General features: G+C 52.1%; 1 protein-coding gene across 2 annotated transcripts in view; it reads left to right on the forward strand.

Moving 5' to 3' along the window:
* The window catches only part of GLP1R (glucagon like peptide 1 receptor), a 37,284-nt gene extending 24,847 nt beyond the window's left edge, over nt 1–12,437 (forward strand). For both annotated transcript variants that reach the window (XM_026482467.4, XM_057305016.1), the window contains 6 exons: nt 509–569; nt 1,041–1,110; nt 1,233–1,321; nt 1,651–1,789; nt 2,684–2,725; nt 6,954–12,437. In XM_026482467.4, the coding sequence (XP_026338252.3) occupies nt 509–569; nt 1,041–1,110; nt 1,233–1,321; nt 1,651–1,789; nt 2,684–2,725; nt 6,954–7,121 (569 nt within the window). In that variant the 3' untranslated portion in view covers nt 7,122–12,437. The remainder of the gene's footprint in view (nt 1–508; nt 570–1,040; nt 1,111–1,232; nt 1,322–1,650; nt 1,790–2,683; nt 2,726–6,953) is intronic.
* Nucleotides 12,438–15,759: the final 3,322 nt, after the last annotated feature.

A 15,759-nucleotide genomic window follows, 5' to 3' on the forward strand; every position in this document is an offset into this window, starting at 1 on the left:
CAGTGCAGCTCGGGCACAGGAAGCTGGAGGAGCTTCCGGCGCCTACAGGAGTTGACTGAGATGGGCACATGGGCTGAGGCAGGGGGAGAAGGGCATCGGAGGGTTGACCTGTCCCCACCTCGTCCAGCATGTTCTCCACACGCCACAGCCTTGTCCCTCTGTTACTTGAGTGTCTGCATCCTCATGCTTCAGCCAGGACTTGGGGGCAAGCTCCGACAGTGTGCCTGGGAGGGGGGGACTGGTGAGGACAGATACAGCCGTAACATGGTGGGATCCTCTCTCTGAGGAAGAGTCCGGGCAGTGGGGCGGGGGTTCATGCCGCCTCCGCCCTCCGGTGCTCCCAGGCCAGCCTAGTTCCACATCTGCTAGGAAGTGGTTTCGTGGTCAGGCAAGGGGAGGGCCTGGAGTGGGGAGAGGCCTGGGGAAGGAGAGACCTCTGGGTGTGTCTGGTGCTGGCTCAGGCCTGCCAGCCCCTCTCCCCTTTCTCTCTTTCCCTCTTTCCCCTTAGGTGTTCCCCTGCTGTTTGTTATTCCTTGGGGTATTGTCAAGTACCTCTATGAGGATGAGGGGTGAGTGTCCTGCCCCTGGGTCCCCACCTTCAGTTCCATGGGATTCCTTGGCCCTTGGGGCTCACGGCTACTACCCATTGGGAGGATAAACCGAGGGATGAGGAGCTTAATTTACAAACTTAGTTCTCTAGTACCCTCTCCCTATCCCTCCCCGGGACTGTGTGATGACACGGTGCTGGGTCCGTGGGGTATGTAGCGGTTTTTCTGTAATAACCGTGAAATGTTTCTGCTATTTTGTGTATGATGCTAGGCACACGCATGACTGTGGGTTCATGAAGGGGCTGTGTGTATCTCTCTATGTGACCATGTATTTAGGACTCTGGGTGTGTGTGTGTGTGTGTGTGTGTGTGGCTTGAAGGACTCTGCATGAGTCTGGGGACTGGTTGTTGGGTAGCTCGTTGTGGCTGTGTTCGTGTGCCCCTGGGCCTGCACCGTGAGCTGGGGGCTCTGTGTGTCTCCCTTCCTCTCCAGCTGCTGGACCAGGAACTCCAACATGAATTACTGGCTCATCATCCGGCTGCCCATTCTCTTTGCCATTGGGGTGAGTGATGGTGTGGGGGCAGGGGTGGCAGTTCTGGCTGGCCCAGAGATGCTGCAGGAAGGCCTGGACACTGTGGGTGTTTCGAGAGGGCCTCCAGCCACTGCCTCCCCTCTGCCCCGTAGGTGAACTTCCTCATCTTTATCCGGGTCATCTGCATTGTGGTGTCTAAACTCAAAGCCAATCTCATGTGCAAGACGGACATCAAGTGCAGGTGATGTGCCTGAGCTGGCCCTGCTGGGCACCCTCGGCCTGGCTTCCAGGAGAGACGGAGAGATCCTGGGGTGCTGAGCTCAGAACCCTGTGTGACCTTCTCCTCCCACCCAGCCCAGCCTGGGACCCCAAGCCTTGTCCTTAGCCTGAACTTGGGCAGCTCCTGGGCTTCTAGGGGTCTTGACCTCGACTTCTCCCTGCCAGGCAGCCCAGCCCAGCATATCTGGGGTGGGAGAGTATCTGTCATCCCTAGATGTGGGGCTGGGGCACAGAAAGGGGAGAAGAGTCCATTGGGAGAGATCCAGAACAATGTCTTCACCCCACCCCCAGACTTGCCAAGTCCACGCTGACGCTCATCCCCCTGCTGGGGACCCACGAGGTGGTCTTTGCCTTTGTGATGGATGAGCACGCCCGGGGGACGCTGCGTTTCATCAAGCTGTTCACAGAGCTCTCCTTCACCTCCTTCCAGGTGACTGCACGGCCGGGGTCCTCACTTGCCAAGTCGCAGAGTGGGAGTGGGGCAGGGAGCAGGCAGCACCATGCAGATGGGCACCCTGGGGCCTGGGGGCAAAGCGGGCCATGCCCAGAGTTCCGTGGCTGGAGTAGAGCCAGGGTTAGAATCAGCGTCCAGCACCCTCTCGTAGGACAGGAAGCCTGCACAGAGGTGGCCGTGGCCATCCCGCCTGGCGTCACAGCTGCCATCCACTGGGTGGCTACCAGGTGGCAGACACCCCACCAGGGGCTTTTCATACATTGTGCATTTATCCTTGCAGCACCCCAGAAGTGTGCGGGATCACCCGATTTTACAGAGGAGGAAACTGATGCTCGGAGATGTTAAAGCAACATGTGCCAGGTCTCGTAGTTTCCAAAGCCAAGGCTTCATCCTCTCCACTAGTGTTAGATGACGCTGTAGATGCATGAAAACCTGGTCCCAGCCCCCAGGAGACCTGTGGGAGGGCCACACATGTAGGCCCATGCATGCACACATACGTACACACACACACACACACACACACACACACACACACACACACATACATCCTAGTTCTGGACCGCTGAGTGTGCTGACCAACTGATGGAGCCATGGCGGGGAAGATGGCCCGTGATTGGAGGTAGTGCGCTTTCTCGGGTCAAATGTCCTCAAGGACAGGGCGGTGGAAGAGCTTCTGCAGTATCTAAGCAAGGGGTCTTCTCGTTTCTCCAGAAAGGAAAGGAGAAGGAACCCAGCACTCCGGCTCTGGGTCTGCCTGAGTGGCCCAGTGTGAGGAGGCGGATGTTGGGGCTGGAGCCCCAAGGAATTCGGGTCTCCCTGCAAGGCACCTCCCTCCCGCTTCCCCCCTGCTGACATGACTCTTGTTCGCAGGGGCTGATGGTTGCCATCTTGTACTGCTTTGTCAACAATGAGGTAAGACCTAAAATGGGACAGTGGGGACACTTATGGGCTGCTACTGTGCTTATGGGCTGTTCTGGAGTTGTCAGTGGGGATGCCCATCCATCTTTTCAGCTGAAACCGCCTACCCATCCCACAGGCACTAGAGCTGAGGGGGCACCTTGTCCACGCATTGTATTCTGTGCACGGCCCTCTCTCTCACACACACACTATGTGTGTACATAGTCATACCCTAATGGATGTGAACTTGGGGAAGACCCAGCCTTGTGTGAAGGGGGTCCCGAGCAAACAGGTGGTGGTTAAAAGACGATTCAACAGCAGACGTGCCCAAGTCACGTGCCTGGGGCTTTAGTAATTACTATCTTATTTAATTGTCACTGCTTCCTCCCTCCCCCCCCCAAAAAAAATCCCTGCTAAAATTATGGTTTTGATATGCCCATTTTTCACACATGAGATCATTGGAGATCAGAGAGACTAGGAGACATGCCCCGGGTTTGGCCTGGAAATGGTGGCAGAGCTGGGATTGGAATGCATTCTAACAGAAAGAGACAAGTGCCCACTCCATGTGTGCACCCCACCGTGGCAGAGGGGTGCGTTCCTCCAGGGGCTTTCTGCTTGCTGGGGTGGAGGAAGGGCGCTGCTGCTGACCCCCACACCCTCTCCTGCAGACCCTCCTGGACCGTAGCCCTCCCCTCCCCGAGACCGTCAGCCCTGGCAGGAAGAACTACCCGCGCCTCGGGCGCCCAGGTGCCCAGCTCTGCGCTGGAGCAGATCAGGAGCAGCCCCACACCGTCACACTGGATGTCACGAAGGCCACAGCTCCACCTCCCCTTCCTTCCAGAGGGGAGACAAGTGACAGTGCTAGATGTGGCGCCAGGGCCATCTGGGGAAGTAGCCATGAGAGTGATTAACCTCAGCAGGGAGGAGAGGGTGCAAAATCTCCCATTCCAGAGTCGGGGGGCGGGGCAACTGAGGACTCTGTTAACTCTATTCAGGCCCCTGGTGAGGGTTTCTGTCAGTGAGGCTGGGATTTCTCAAAGAGCTAGCGCTCTTGGTGTGGCTTCTGCACTGAGTCTGGTAGCCCGGAGTTCAGAGATTTCGAGAGTGTACATTTTACTTGTGCTACGGCAGTGGGGGCATGGGGGTGGCAGTGGGTGGGGGCCTTGGTATTTCAGGGAGCCATGAGATGGCTCAAGAGCAATGGAATGCAGTGGGAAAGATGTAGGATGTGGCCTTTGGTGACGGGTCTCTGCTCCCATCCAGGCCCCGTTGCTTAATGAGTTGTGTGACTTTGGGCAAGTCACATGCCCACAGCTTGACACCTGTTTCTTCTTTTGCAAAGTGGAGTTAAAGGTGCTTAGAGCACGTGGATCTCTAAAAGGGAGGGAAACACTTCCTGAGTGCTTACTGTGTATAAGGTGCTCACGTGTTTTATTAAATGCCATCTGCGTAGCAGGTGCTAGCCTCCTTTTACAGATGAGAAAATTAAGGCTGGGCAAAATGAAATGAATAGCCCCAGGTCAACAGCTAGAAGGTGGTGGGGCTGGTGGGCTGGGAGGGGTCTCCACTAATGCGTCAGGGCTGCGGGGGCTGGGAAGGGGAGGCAGTGCCAGGCACAGAACGCCCATAGATGTGTTCTGGTCATTCCTATGGGCCGGTCTCTGAGGGCTGACCGGGCTCCGTGTGGGGTGGGCCGGGGAAGGAGAGGAGGCCGGTGTAGAGGACACTCACCGGGGCCTTGTCCTATAGGTCCTTGATCCAGGGGAGGCAGCGGGGTGTACCAGCCCTATTTCTTCCACCCCTCATCTGACCTCACAAAGAACTTCTTAAAAAACTGAAGAAAATATTGAGATCTGAGGAACCACCAGCTCTGGGGGGGCATTCCCCTCAGGAATGGTTCTCAGCCGGGGCGGTGATGTGCTACCTGGCCCTAAGCTCTGCTGCTTTATTTCCCCGAACGAGGGCAGGGTGGCAGGTGCCCTGTGCGGGCTGGAGAGAGTGAGGGTCCCTTCTGCCCCTTCTCACCTTCTCGGTCCCTTGCAGTTCTCACTTCCCACTTCTCTCTCCTCTTCCCCAAAACCATGCCAGTAGCATGTGCTCCCCCCAACACGCACACGTGCGAGGCTTCCCGCCACTTCTGTGAGAGTCTCCCAGACCCTGGCTGAGTCTCCTGGTGACTGTCTTCCTCAGAGCCCATCACCCATCACCTCCCCTCTTTATCCATGCCCCAAGGCTGGTCCAGCTTTGTCAGGAAGGAGCAGTGGGCCCACATCCCACTGGGCCCTTAGCAACTAATGACCCCTGAGTCACCAGATCCCCAGCTGGCCTCTCCCCTTGGGCTCTCCCAGGCTCATGCCGTGGGGTCTAAGAGACCTGCCCTGTTCAAGTGCACCGCCCAGTTCCCCAGAGACGCCTCAGGGCCTGGCTCCTCCAGGCACAAGAACAGACATGTCACCTTCACTGGGCCACAAAAAACACACGTGGCTCCGGGGCTGAGATCTCTGTCCACAAAAGCTGTTCTCCAGACCCAGGGTTGCCATGGCAACGCCAGGTACTTGTGACCTGAAAAGAAAAGATGGCCTGGACATGGGTCCTGCATCAGCTACCGGGAGAGCGGGCCTAGGGGAGGGAAGGCCTGGGGGTGGTTCTGCTGTGGCTCATGTCCTCTTACCATGGCTCTGACCCAGGAGCCTGAGTGCCGCTCCCAGCTCTACCACTACCCAGTCGTGCGACGTGGGGCAGTCACTTTGCCTCTCCCCTCAAGTGTAAACAGAAGTGAATGAGCTTCACCCATTCCTCCCAAATCCCAGAGCCTGGGGCCTGGCCAGACAGGAACTCAGAGGCAGGGAGTCAGGTCAACTTAGTGTGAGAGGAGGCGTACCGTCATAAGTGCTGGGACGGGTGTCTGGGATTCATGGCCTCGCCTCCGCTGTTTCACTGTCATAACTCAGTAGCGGAGGGAGGCCAGTGTCAGAGGCTCGTTTTGTCACTCGCTCCTTCCCTCAGCTCATTTACAAAGCACGTGTGAAGGGCCGGCTGCGTGTGGGGCACTGTGAGGGGCCCAGGGGTCCCACATGAGGACGAGGTGGTCCCGGCCCTTGCAGCGCTCCCAGCTGAGTGGGGAGGAGACGCCCCAGAAACCAGCATGAGCTAAAGAGCCCTGGGAGCCAGGATGCCAGTGCTTAGGAGAGCAGCTCTGAGGTCAGCCTGGATGTAGGTTTGGATCCTGGCTGAGAGCGAGGGAAATACTGAAGCACTCCACACCTCGCTCTCTCCACCTTGCGACAGGCAAGAACAACAGGTAACAGGTGCTGCTTCACAGGGTTGCTGCGAACTTTAACTGAAAGAATCTCTGGGAAGTGCTGGGCACGTAGCAAGTGCCCAATAAATGGTGGCTTTTCATGACAGTTGCCATGACAGGGGCCATCGCAGAGGCTCAGGAAAAGTGCTGAGGGTGATGGAGGCCAAAAGGGCAGCATGTGTCAGTGCTCTGAGAAGTCCCAGTCCCATCCCTTTTCCTGCCGGTGGACAGGAAACCGCTTCGGTCCCTGAGGTGGCTTCCCACAGATGTGCCTCAGTTTACCACCTTTCTCTCTGTCCTCCGCAGTTAAGGGCTATGAGACGAGATTGGCCTCCATGTTGCTGCACAAGCAGAGGCCCCGTCAGCCTCGGGTGTCCCCGTCCCCCCTGTTGGCACACTTGCCGCATGAGCTCAGCCCGGCAGCGAGCTGGCACAGAGCAGGGCGGCCTCACGCCGGGTCTGCTCTGCCTCCCTCAAGCACCCACGTCTGGGGCCCCCCAGGCCACTGCCCAGGATACCAGGGTGGTCGTGGCAGGCAGGCTGGGGCCACCTCGTCTCCACGCTGCTCTGAAGTCAGGCTCTCCCTCCTCCTCATCTTCTCCCTCCCGGCTCCGGTCTCCCACATTTCTCTCGCTCTCGTTCTTTTCCGTTAAATAAGAGCATGATGGATTGAGAAGGGGACTGAGCTGAGTCACGGAGTTTAGAGATGGAAGAGACCAATTAGATCATCAACCTCATCTCTCTCCTAAGGAGAGGCGGAAAATAGGAGACAACGATAAACAATTTTATTGGGATATTAATTTAGGCGCCCGAGGGCCTTGACTTGTGTCTCTTAATATAATGCCATGGATTTTTTCCCCCCTTCCCTACTAATGCAATAACGGGGCCATTTTGTGGACAGTTTGCATGATGGCTTTCGTTTGCCTCCTTTTCCCATGGAAGGTCCAGATGGAGTTTCGGAGGAGCTGGGAGCGCTGGCGGCTCAAGCACTTGCACATCCAAAGGGACAGCAGCATGAAGCCCCTCAAGTGCCCCACCAGCAGCCTGAGCAGCGGGGCCACGGTGGGCAGCAGCGTGTATGCAGCCACCTGCCAGGCCTCCTGCAGCTAAGACCCCAGCACCTGCCCTCCCTATGGTCTCGCTGCTGGCGGGCTGGCCATCCCAGGTGGGAGAGCCCATGCCGGGCCCAGGGGAGGGAGGGACACACACACGCACCCATCCTTGCTTTCCCTTCCCAAACCCATCAGACAGGCAAATGGGCAGTGCCTCCTGGGACCCGTGGCCACATTGCCTCCAAGGAGAAACAGCTTGCTAATTTGATCACGGTGGCAGGAGGAGAGAAAAACCGATTGCTGCTAAACTGAGGAGGATTTCTTCCCGTGAAGCCACCAGGCCCCTGGGGTACCCCAAGACAGAGCAGCAAATCAGCCCCAGACTCACACTCAAGGTCAACGGCTTATTAGCGGGATTGGGGCGTGCCAGAGGAGATGGTTCTGAAAGAGGCTCATATAACCTCAGCCAAACAGAGTGTAGAGAACGCGAATCAACTCTGCTTGCCTCTGTTTGGGTCACCGCCGCCCCCCACCTCCTCATGAAGGGACACTGTTCCCATGTCTGCGTTGCTGGTTCATCTTGCCCCCCGTCCCATCTCACCACCCAGCTTCTCTGTGGGGACTTCGCTTGGGTCACGACCAGCAGCTATTTCTAGAAATGGCTGTGGATGGTGTTGAGCACGAATGCTGAGAAGGTGCCTGACGGTTTCCTTTGCTGGTGCCTACTTCTCCCGTGGGTATCTGACCTGCCTGGGTGTCTGCTGCCACTGTGCCCAGGGAACGAGAACAGGGCCTACTGCCCAGGAGCCCAGCTCTCAGGGCGAGCTCTGAATTCTATTCTAGAGATGCTCCAGAATCCTCTGGGGTTCAATGAGGGAACTTCAGGAATGCTTTCACTGGGGGTGTAGTGTACCTGCAACTGTTGGGAACCCAGAGGGCCGAGAGCTTTACTTCCACCTCTCTGGGGAAAGGTTTTTTATTTGTGACCAGATTATGTATCTTACATGGGAATTTAGGTGTGCCCTCTTAACTTTAAGAGACTTCTGGGGGAAACTACCAGTTGCTACTGTTACCATGGAGGCAGTCTTCCCCTCTCCTTGGTTTCTTCTTCTTGAAAGTCCCCCACTTGGGAGCTTGTATATACTTGGTTCATTTTTCTTTATTGCTGTGAACAGTCTGCATGTGCAAATGTGTGATTCTGATTTCTCCCACCTGCTGGAAAAAAGAACAAAACCATTGTGATTGTGGTGGTGTTGGGGGGAGGAGGGTGGTAATGGATTTGACTCAGCCACAGTTTGAGATCATCAGTGTTTTCCCTGCCTCCAGTTTCACCCCATAAACAGTGAGCAGCAGACAGGCTACAAGGGGAAACCCAGATAGAAGGGAGACAGCCATCCCAGGGAGGCTGGTGATGGAGTTTGTGGGTGCAAAGGAAGTTTCCAGAGTAGGAGAGAGAGTCCAGGCCTTCTAGGAAAGCAGAGAAAGGAGCTTTGGGTGAATTCCTTTATGGGTCCATTTCTCCCTCCTTCTCCTTTTTAAGTGCTGGGAGACCCTCCCCAAAACCTTGCACCAGACACATTTTCCTGTGCCTCTCAGAGAGGCATGTGATGTACAGGGGAAATAATAATGGGACATAAAACACATCAAGCAGAAAATTTCTTATACTTCAGCTTCAGTGAAGTGTTGTGTCTATGTTAATGGGGAAGTTGAACCTCAGGCTAAAGAGGAATTGTGCAGACTGGCTCCTGGAGAAAATGTAGAGAGTTGGGGGAGAGGGGCACCCCTACTTCCCCAGAATAAGGAAGGATTTTCCAACAGGCTCCACTCCTTGGCTTTCTCTTTGGAGGGGGAGGGGGAGACGAGCACCCATGAGTTGATGTGGGGTACAGCTCCAGTGCCAGTGTTTCAGTTTTGGATAAACGGAAAGATTTCAAGAATCATTAATACACTGCACAGCAAAAAAATAAATAAAATAAAATAAAATAAAATAAAATAAAATAAAATAAAAGAGAGAACCAGCTTGATATAAGCTGAGAGAAATAAATTATTGGGGGCAGGAGGAATTGTGGGGAGAAAGTGTTCAGTTAAGCACCAGGGAGCTCAGATAGTGTGGTTTGAACTGTACGTAGAGTTCTTTTTTTATTTTTTTTTAAAGATTTTATTTATTTATGTGACAGAGATAGAGACAGCCAGCGAGAGAGGGAACACAAGCAGGGGGAGTGGGAGAGGAAGAAGCAGGCTCATAGTGGAGGAGCCTGATGTGGGGCTCGATCCCACAACACCGGGATCACGCCCTGAGCTGAAGGCAGACGCTTAACCGCTGAGCCACCCAGGCGCCCCTGAACTGTACGTAGAGTTCTTTCCCAGCTGGTACTGGTGATTCCTGGTCTCAGAAGGCTCGTCACACCCCCATGCCCCAAGGCTTGTGACACTGAGGGACTGTTTCCCTCACAGATACATATCAGATACTGAAGAAATATTTTCTTTGCTCCAAGACCCACACTATTAATATTCATTTGATTGGCAGTGTACTCCCGCCAAACTATTCTCAAGCTCTCTTGCGCTAAATATAACTCTAAGAGATCTGGGAACGATCCCATGCCATGGCTGTTTACATGCGTGACGCTGTAAATGTGGAGCTTGCTGCACACACTCTTCTCTGCCTCTGTCCTGGGGGTACCGTTGCTGACCAGCAGGTGTGGACAGTGTGTGTGTGTGTGTGTTTGCAGCCAGTGGTGCCGGATGACTATTGTGACGCGAGCCCGAATTCAGCACTCTGGCCAGCTCCACTTGTTAGGGGCTTAAGTCACGTCCACTGGGTCTCGACCACATCAACCTTGACAACAGCTAAATCACAGAACAGAAACAAACCGCTTACATTGCAGAGCTGCCTTCAAGATGACTCTCCAGATTGCCTGCATGATTTTCAGTTGCCTCAAGGCAGTCCCCTCCGAAGCCCATGCCAGTGGTGTTCTTGAGACTCTGAGCACGGAAAGACCTGCCCTGATCTAGAGAAGAGAGGAGGGAGGCTTGCAGGGCTGACTTGCAGGAGGGTGGCTGGGCTGGCCTCCAAGTCCAGTGAGGCCTCTGGGAAGGATAGGTAAGAAATGGAAACAGCCGTTCCAGATCCCCTGAGTAAAAGTCGGCCACGTTTATCCGGAGTTTCTGTAAAAAAGGAAATGCAGCAGCAAACAGTAGACAGGTCAGCTAGTGAAGGCGCCATCTCCTCAGGGACTTCTACTGCCGAGAGGAGGGGAAGGCTGCGCTTTCCTAGCCCTACTGTAGTACTTCATTCATCCTTGTCTTAAAATTAAAAAATCGAGGAGCAGCAGAGCACACATATAGACGGGCACAGCAAGTGAGCATTTTGAATAGTGAGTCCAGCTCTCTTTTAACAAGTTGGCAGAATGGTTTTCTGATGGATCTGTGCTTAATTTGACAAGTTGCTTTGCTAGCCACACAGACTGAGCTAAAAGAACTGGAAGGATGTCCTGGGCCTTCCCCTTTGGCTCGCTAGTCTTCCTGAAGTTGGAGAAGGCTAGTAAACTGGGCAGCGTCAGCCTAGCAGAGGTTGCACAGCCCCCCAAGGGCGAATGGAGTCAGCTCACATCTACACCCCGAAAAGCTCAGTTGCCTCATCAGTGTGGGCCATCTTTCAGCAGCTCCTGTCTCCATCCACAAGGAAAGAACACTCTGGGTGTGTGTGTGTGCGTGTGTGTGTGTGTCCTGTGCACAGCAGCATAAAGATAGGAGATGATGAGTCTGGAATCATCCCACCCACTGTGAAGGTCATGGGACCACACAGTCCAGGGCGAAGATGGGCGGGAGCCTGAGCTGTAGATGCTTCCTCTCCATGCACAGACAGGGTTCGCATTATTGCTAATGTCTGCGACGTGCTCGGGGAAGATAAAATATATTCCAGAGGTTTATTTTCCCTCCACTGAATTGATTCTAATCTACGGTGCTGACCCTGCTTTTGGCTCCTACGAGGAGCCAAACTCTATAAAAACTCACAAATAAAATATGTCGGCGTCCTCTGCTAAGACAGCTATGTGAATGACATGCCAAGTATTTCAATAGAAACCAAATTAGTATCGACTCAAACCTTTTTTCCTTTCTGTTGCTGGAGTGAGGTTTTTTTGGGAAAGAAAATGTGAGGAACTTCTGCAAACATGTCGCCATGCCTCGACAGTGTTACCTGCTGACTTAAACCAGCTTCCTGGCCAGGCCTGGAGGGCCAGAGCAGGAAGTGGTGTTAAGCAGTATAATTCAAACACTTAATGCCACAGTGTGTCTACAGTATCTGTAATTACTTCTGCTCTGTCAGTGGATACAGATTGGCAGGAAGCAGATAAGTATAATTGTTTCCCCATTAACGACCCAAATCTCTTGGACTTCGCCTGCATCTGAATCTATCAAAGGGAGAGTTTTTGCTTCTCCCCTTTGGCCATTTTAGCCAGTTTCTCAGGACCTGAGCCAGCGGTGCATTTTCTCTCTGATGCACCCTAGCTCCTCCCCACCCCCACACCTCCCCACCACCTCCCCATCCCCAGCCTGAGCTTCCCCACACTCCTCCCCCATCCAGCCATGTTATGAATGCTTTTCTCTCAGCTGTGACCAATTTGGGGGTGCAGCTGAGAGTGAGGCAGTGCCAGGGCTGAAATGAGGCCCGCACTCCATACTGTGGTGTAGTGCTCCTGCATGGCAGCCAACGGCTTGGACCTTACCTTACATGGGGGTTCTGCAACCTTTCTGATGGAGCCTGTCAAAACTATCTGTAATTAGTCAACCCGGACGATCTAGCATGACTAACTGCCACGGTGTCAAAGCAATCCGGGAGAAGGAAATCATATTAAATGAGAATGTTGGGATGTGGTGAGCAAAAAGTCTCAAGCAAAGTTTGGAACATATAACAAGTTAGGGTCTTGGCTTCTTTGCAGGGGAGACAGGGGGGTGGTCAGGAAGAAGCAAGATTCCCCCAGACGGCACCGGACCTTGCCAAACAGTTCACACTTTACTTTCAAACCTGCAGTTCTAAGCTGTTCCCACTAAAAGTAATCACATGCTCAGAGCAGATCAACCCCAACACCCCATGGGTCTTGGAGGGGGTTCAACGCAGAGCTTTAAATGCGCCAAGAGAGGTGAGCCAGCCTCTCAGGAGCTGGATTTCTGTCTTCAGTGCTCTTGGGGGATGTTTACTCTTCATGAATGTTTAAACAAGATAATTTTCATGCGATTTCTTAATGTGTAAATTCATGTAAAATACGACTTGCATCTATAGGTAGCAAACGTGTATAATTCCTTGCGCAGACATGAAATGGATTCAGGCTTTTCCCTAACTTGCCTTGTAAACGTCAAATAAAGGCCTGTCATTACTGTGTCTCTCTTGCTCTTCCTTTGGGAGAGGAGGTTTTCTGCAATGTCAACCCAGGTGACTCATGGTGCAGTGGGAAAACACAAAAGATGCCGTTTCCAGCCCAAGGGGGGAAAAAAAGCCCTTGCTCATTACTCACATCGTGATTTTCATCTTCAAAGCACTTACCAAGTACTAATTTATCCATCGCAGCCTTTATACATGGACTGCACTGCCATTTAATTAGAGAATTTGGGTGGTCGAGTGGCTTAAACAATGACTGCCGGCCAAATGGACGTGTATTCTAATTCCACTCATTCATTTGATCTCCCCTGTCTAAATGAACTCAGTCCATTAAATCCATTTTTTCAAAAATGTCATAAAAGCACAAGCCTTGTTTGCAGAGCAGCTACAGAATTTGAATGGAGCTGCTGTTTAGAGATTCATCTTCAGAAAAAGGAACTTTCCTCCAATTTAAATAATCTCTCGCTCTCCAGGTTTGCAATTCACTCTGCTAGAAGAGCAGAGGAAGTGCAGATGCTCCCACTTCCTCCACCATTGCAGCTACCCCTGTTTGAAGATCCCTGTACTTATCTGAAGGTTTCCCTAAATGACCTCTTTTTTAGACAAGCGTTGGGGTTTGTCTCTTTCAAACCCAATAATTCTTATTCCTGAGAGCAAACGACAAATACAGCCAGCTCCGGGTGTCTGCCTCTTGGCTGGTCTGCACCAATCTTGTTTTTGACTTCCTTCACTCTCCTGTGTTATTCTCACCTCTCTGTGTCTTTACTCCACTGCTCAGCAGCAGAAACAAGATGGAGCTCAGAGCTTTCTCTCTGTGCCCCATCCCCAGGGAAACATCTGCCCAAACCAATAATGACCAGCACATGTGTACGATGTGGAAGCCGGCCAGATGCAACCTCAGGAAAAGAGGGTGCGCTCTGGCCTCACAGGTCTTAACCTCAGCCTGAACAGGGGGTAAAGGCAGCTTCATTTCTGCTGGAATTCTTAGCCTCCAGACTCACTCATGTTCACATGCCACATAGAGCCACATTCCAGTGGCTGATACCCCACAGATGGGGATAACTGAGGTCCACAGAGCACTGGTGAAGGATCTCACTCCTATGCTTTGTGTAGCAGCAATCCCAAGGGTTGGGGATACCCCCCCCCCACCAAATCTCTCACCATCCCCTCAAAAGCCTATGCCTTAAACACGAGCAGTTCAGTGTCTTACAATCCCTCCCTCTCTCGTCCTCCTCTCAATCTCTCTCTCTCTCTCTCACACACACACACACACACACACACAGCAGAATACTGAGAACGATGGGGTCTCCCTTACCTGAAATAGTGGGGAGAAAACCCCAGCAGTGCAAACGGGAATAGAAAACAATGTAGGCAGAACATTGGAGAAGATGGAAAAACAGACAAGGAAGAAGTAGAAATTGAGTGTTCCCAAAGGTGGGAGAAGAGTAGGTGGGAAAGATGATGGCGCTAGAACCTAAGAAAAGTAAATAAAGAAAAACAACAGACTGTGTAAATGTGGGAAAGAGCTGTAGTAAGACTCAAGGAAATTGCAGAGGTGGGAAAAAAGAGAAAGGGAATTGCCTGTGGCGAGCTGTAGGGAGTCCAGTAAGGAGCCCCATCTCTAGCCAGTGTTATTAACTCCTTCTTCTATAAATCTGAGCTCTTTCCCTGAAGAGATCTCTAATCCTGAACTGTGATAGATTCTTCTCTTTGGTCCTAAGGCTCGTTCTAACTAACATCATGATTTTAGAAAGAGAAAAAGATCACAGCCTAGAGTAAATCCAACGAAGTTTTTTTTTTCCTCCCACTGATACAGGGCACCAGTGTTAGAATGCATGACTGTGGCTCCCCCTCATGTAGGACCAACAGACCTCAGGATTTATCTGTGTGGCAACCCCTCAGAATAAAATCAGTAGCTGAGAATTACAAACACCGAGCAGTCCCATGCCACGAGCTGGACCGCTCTGAGGCTGAAGCAGGCAGGTAACACCTGGAGGGGATTTACAAGCAGCTTTTTTTTTTTTTTTAAACTTTCCGCATCTCTAGGGTGAAAGAGCAAGGACTTGAAATAATAAATAATGTTTACGGAAGACTTTTCAGTTCCAATGACCTAAGGTGGGATTAGAAACACAGCTCAGGACTCGGGCGCTTCAACGACACACATTTAATAGCGACAACAAAACGGCCACGGTCGCTGTACTTATTAGGTCCAAACTTCAACAATCTATAACCATTTATGTACATTTCTGGTTTATAGAAACAAGTGTTGTGCCATCATATAGTTTGCCCTCCAGAAAGCTTCAGAACTTTAAAAATGCCTAGGAAATGACATTTACAGTTTTACTGAACTCCAGCCCCTATCCACCAAATAGATGCCACTTTACAATGAAACCACCCTCAAACCCTTTCATTTTTCGAGTTCTGGTATGGGAAGTGGAGATTGGAGAACCAACATGCAGGAGACCCACTCTAAAGTAAAGACATCTCACTCCGATGAAGCTAAGCCAATGTCCTTCCAACAGCATCCTTTGGAAAGGTACAGTAAAAAATCAAATGAAAAGACACATGCACTGGGGCACCTGGCTGGCTCAGCTGGTAGAGCATACATCTCTTGACCTCAAGGTTGTGAGTTCAAGCCCCACATTGGGTGGGGAGCCTACTTGAAAAAATAACATTAAAATAATAAAAAAAGAAAATACATGTACACTCACATTATATAAAAGAATCAGGCTACCATACAAATTATACTGTGTTGGAATATTCGTAGCAATCGAGAGAAACTTCTAGAACACCACACTTTACATAAGGTATTTACAAAAACATCTTCTCCCAGAAAATGGTAAAGATCACAAAGCCTGCCAACCAAGGCATGATGGTGCCCCAAGTCCAGAAAAGATGCTGCATCCATGGAGCCTTGGCATCAGCTGCAACCACATTCTCTCACATTCTCCTGGCCTGGAACTCCACCTGCTTCTCGGATGCAGCTCTTCTTTGCCTCTCAGTTTCCTTCACCGACTTAGTCTTGGCGTTCACTCCTCACATAAGAAATGCAACTGCTCTTGAGATATTCTGCATCCGTGGTGCAGAGCCCCTGAGGGTACGCCAAGCCACCTGAAACCCAGCAACACCCCCAAATGGGAGTCATCTTCATAACAGCATGTGGGGCTCAGGCACCCTCTGTACCAGCTCATGAACAGATCTTCTTCACCTACACTCGGAAAGGAGCACTGATGTAGATTTCTAAAGGCTGCAGCAACGAGATCGTGCAAACCCCGTGTAGACGTTTTGGAATCCGACCTCCCTCTCCTCCTTGGAGCTG

The sequence above is a fragment of the Ursus arctos genome, unplaced genomic scaffold (genome assembly GCF_023065955.2).
Source record: "Ursus arctos isolate Adak ecotype North America unplaced genomic scaffold, UrsArc2.0 scaffold_31, whole genome shotgun sequence".
Classification (NCBI taxonomy): domain Eukaryota; kingdom Metazoa; phylum Chordata; class Mammalia; order Carnivora; family Ursidae; genus Ursus; species Ursus arctos.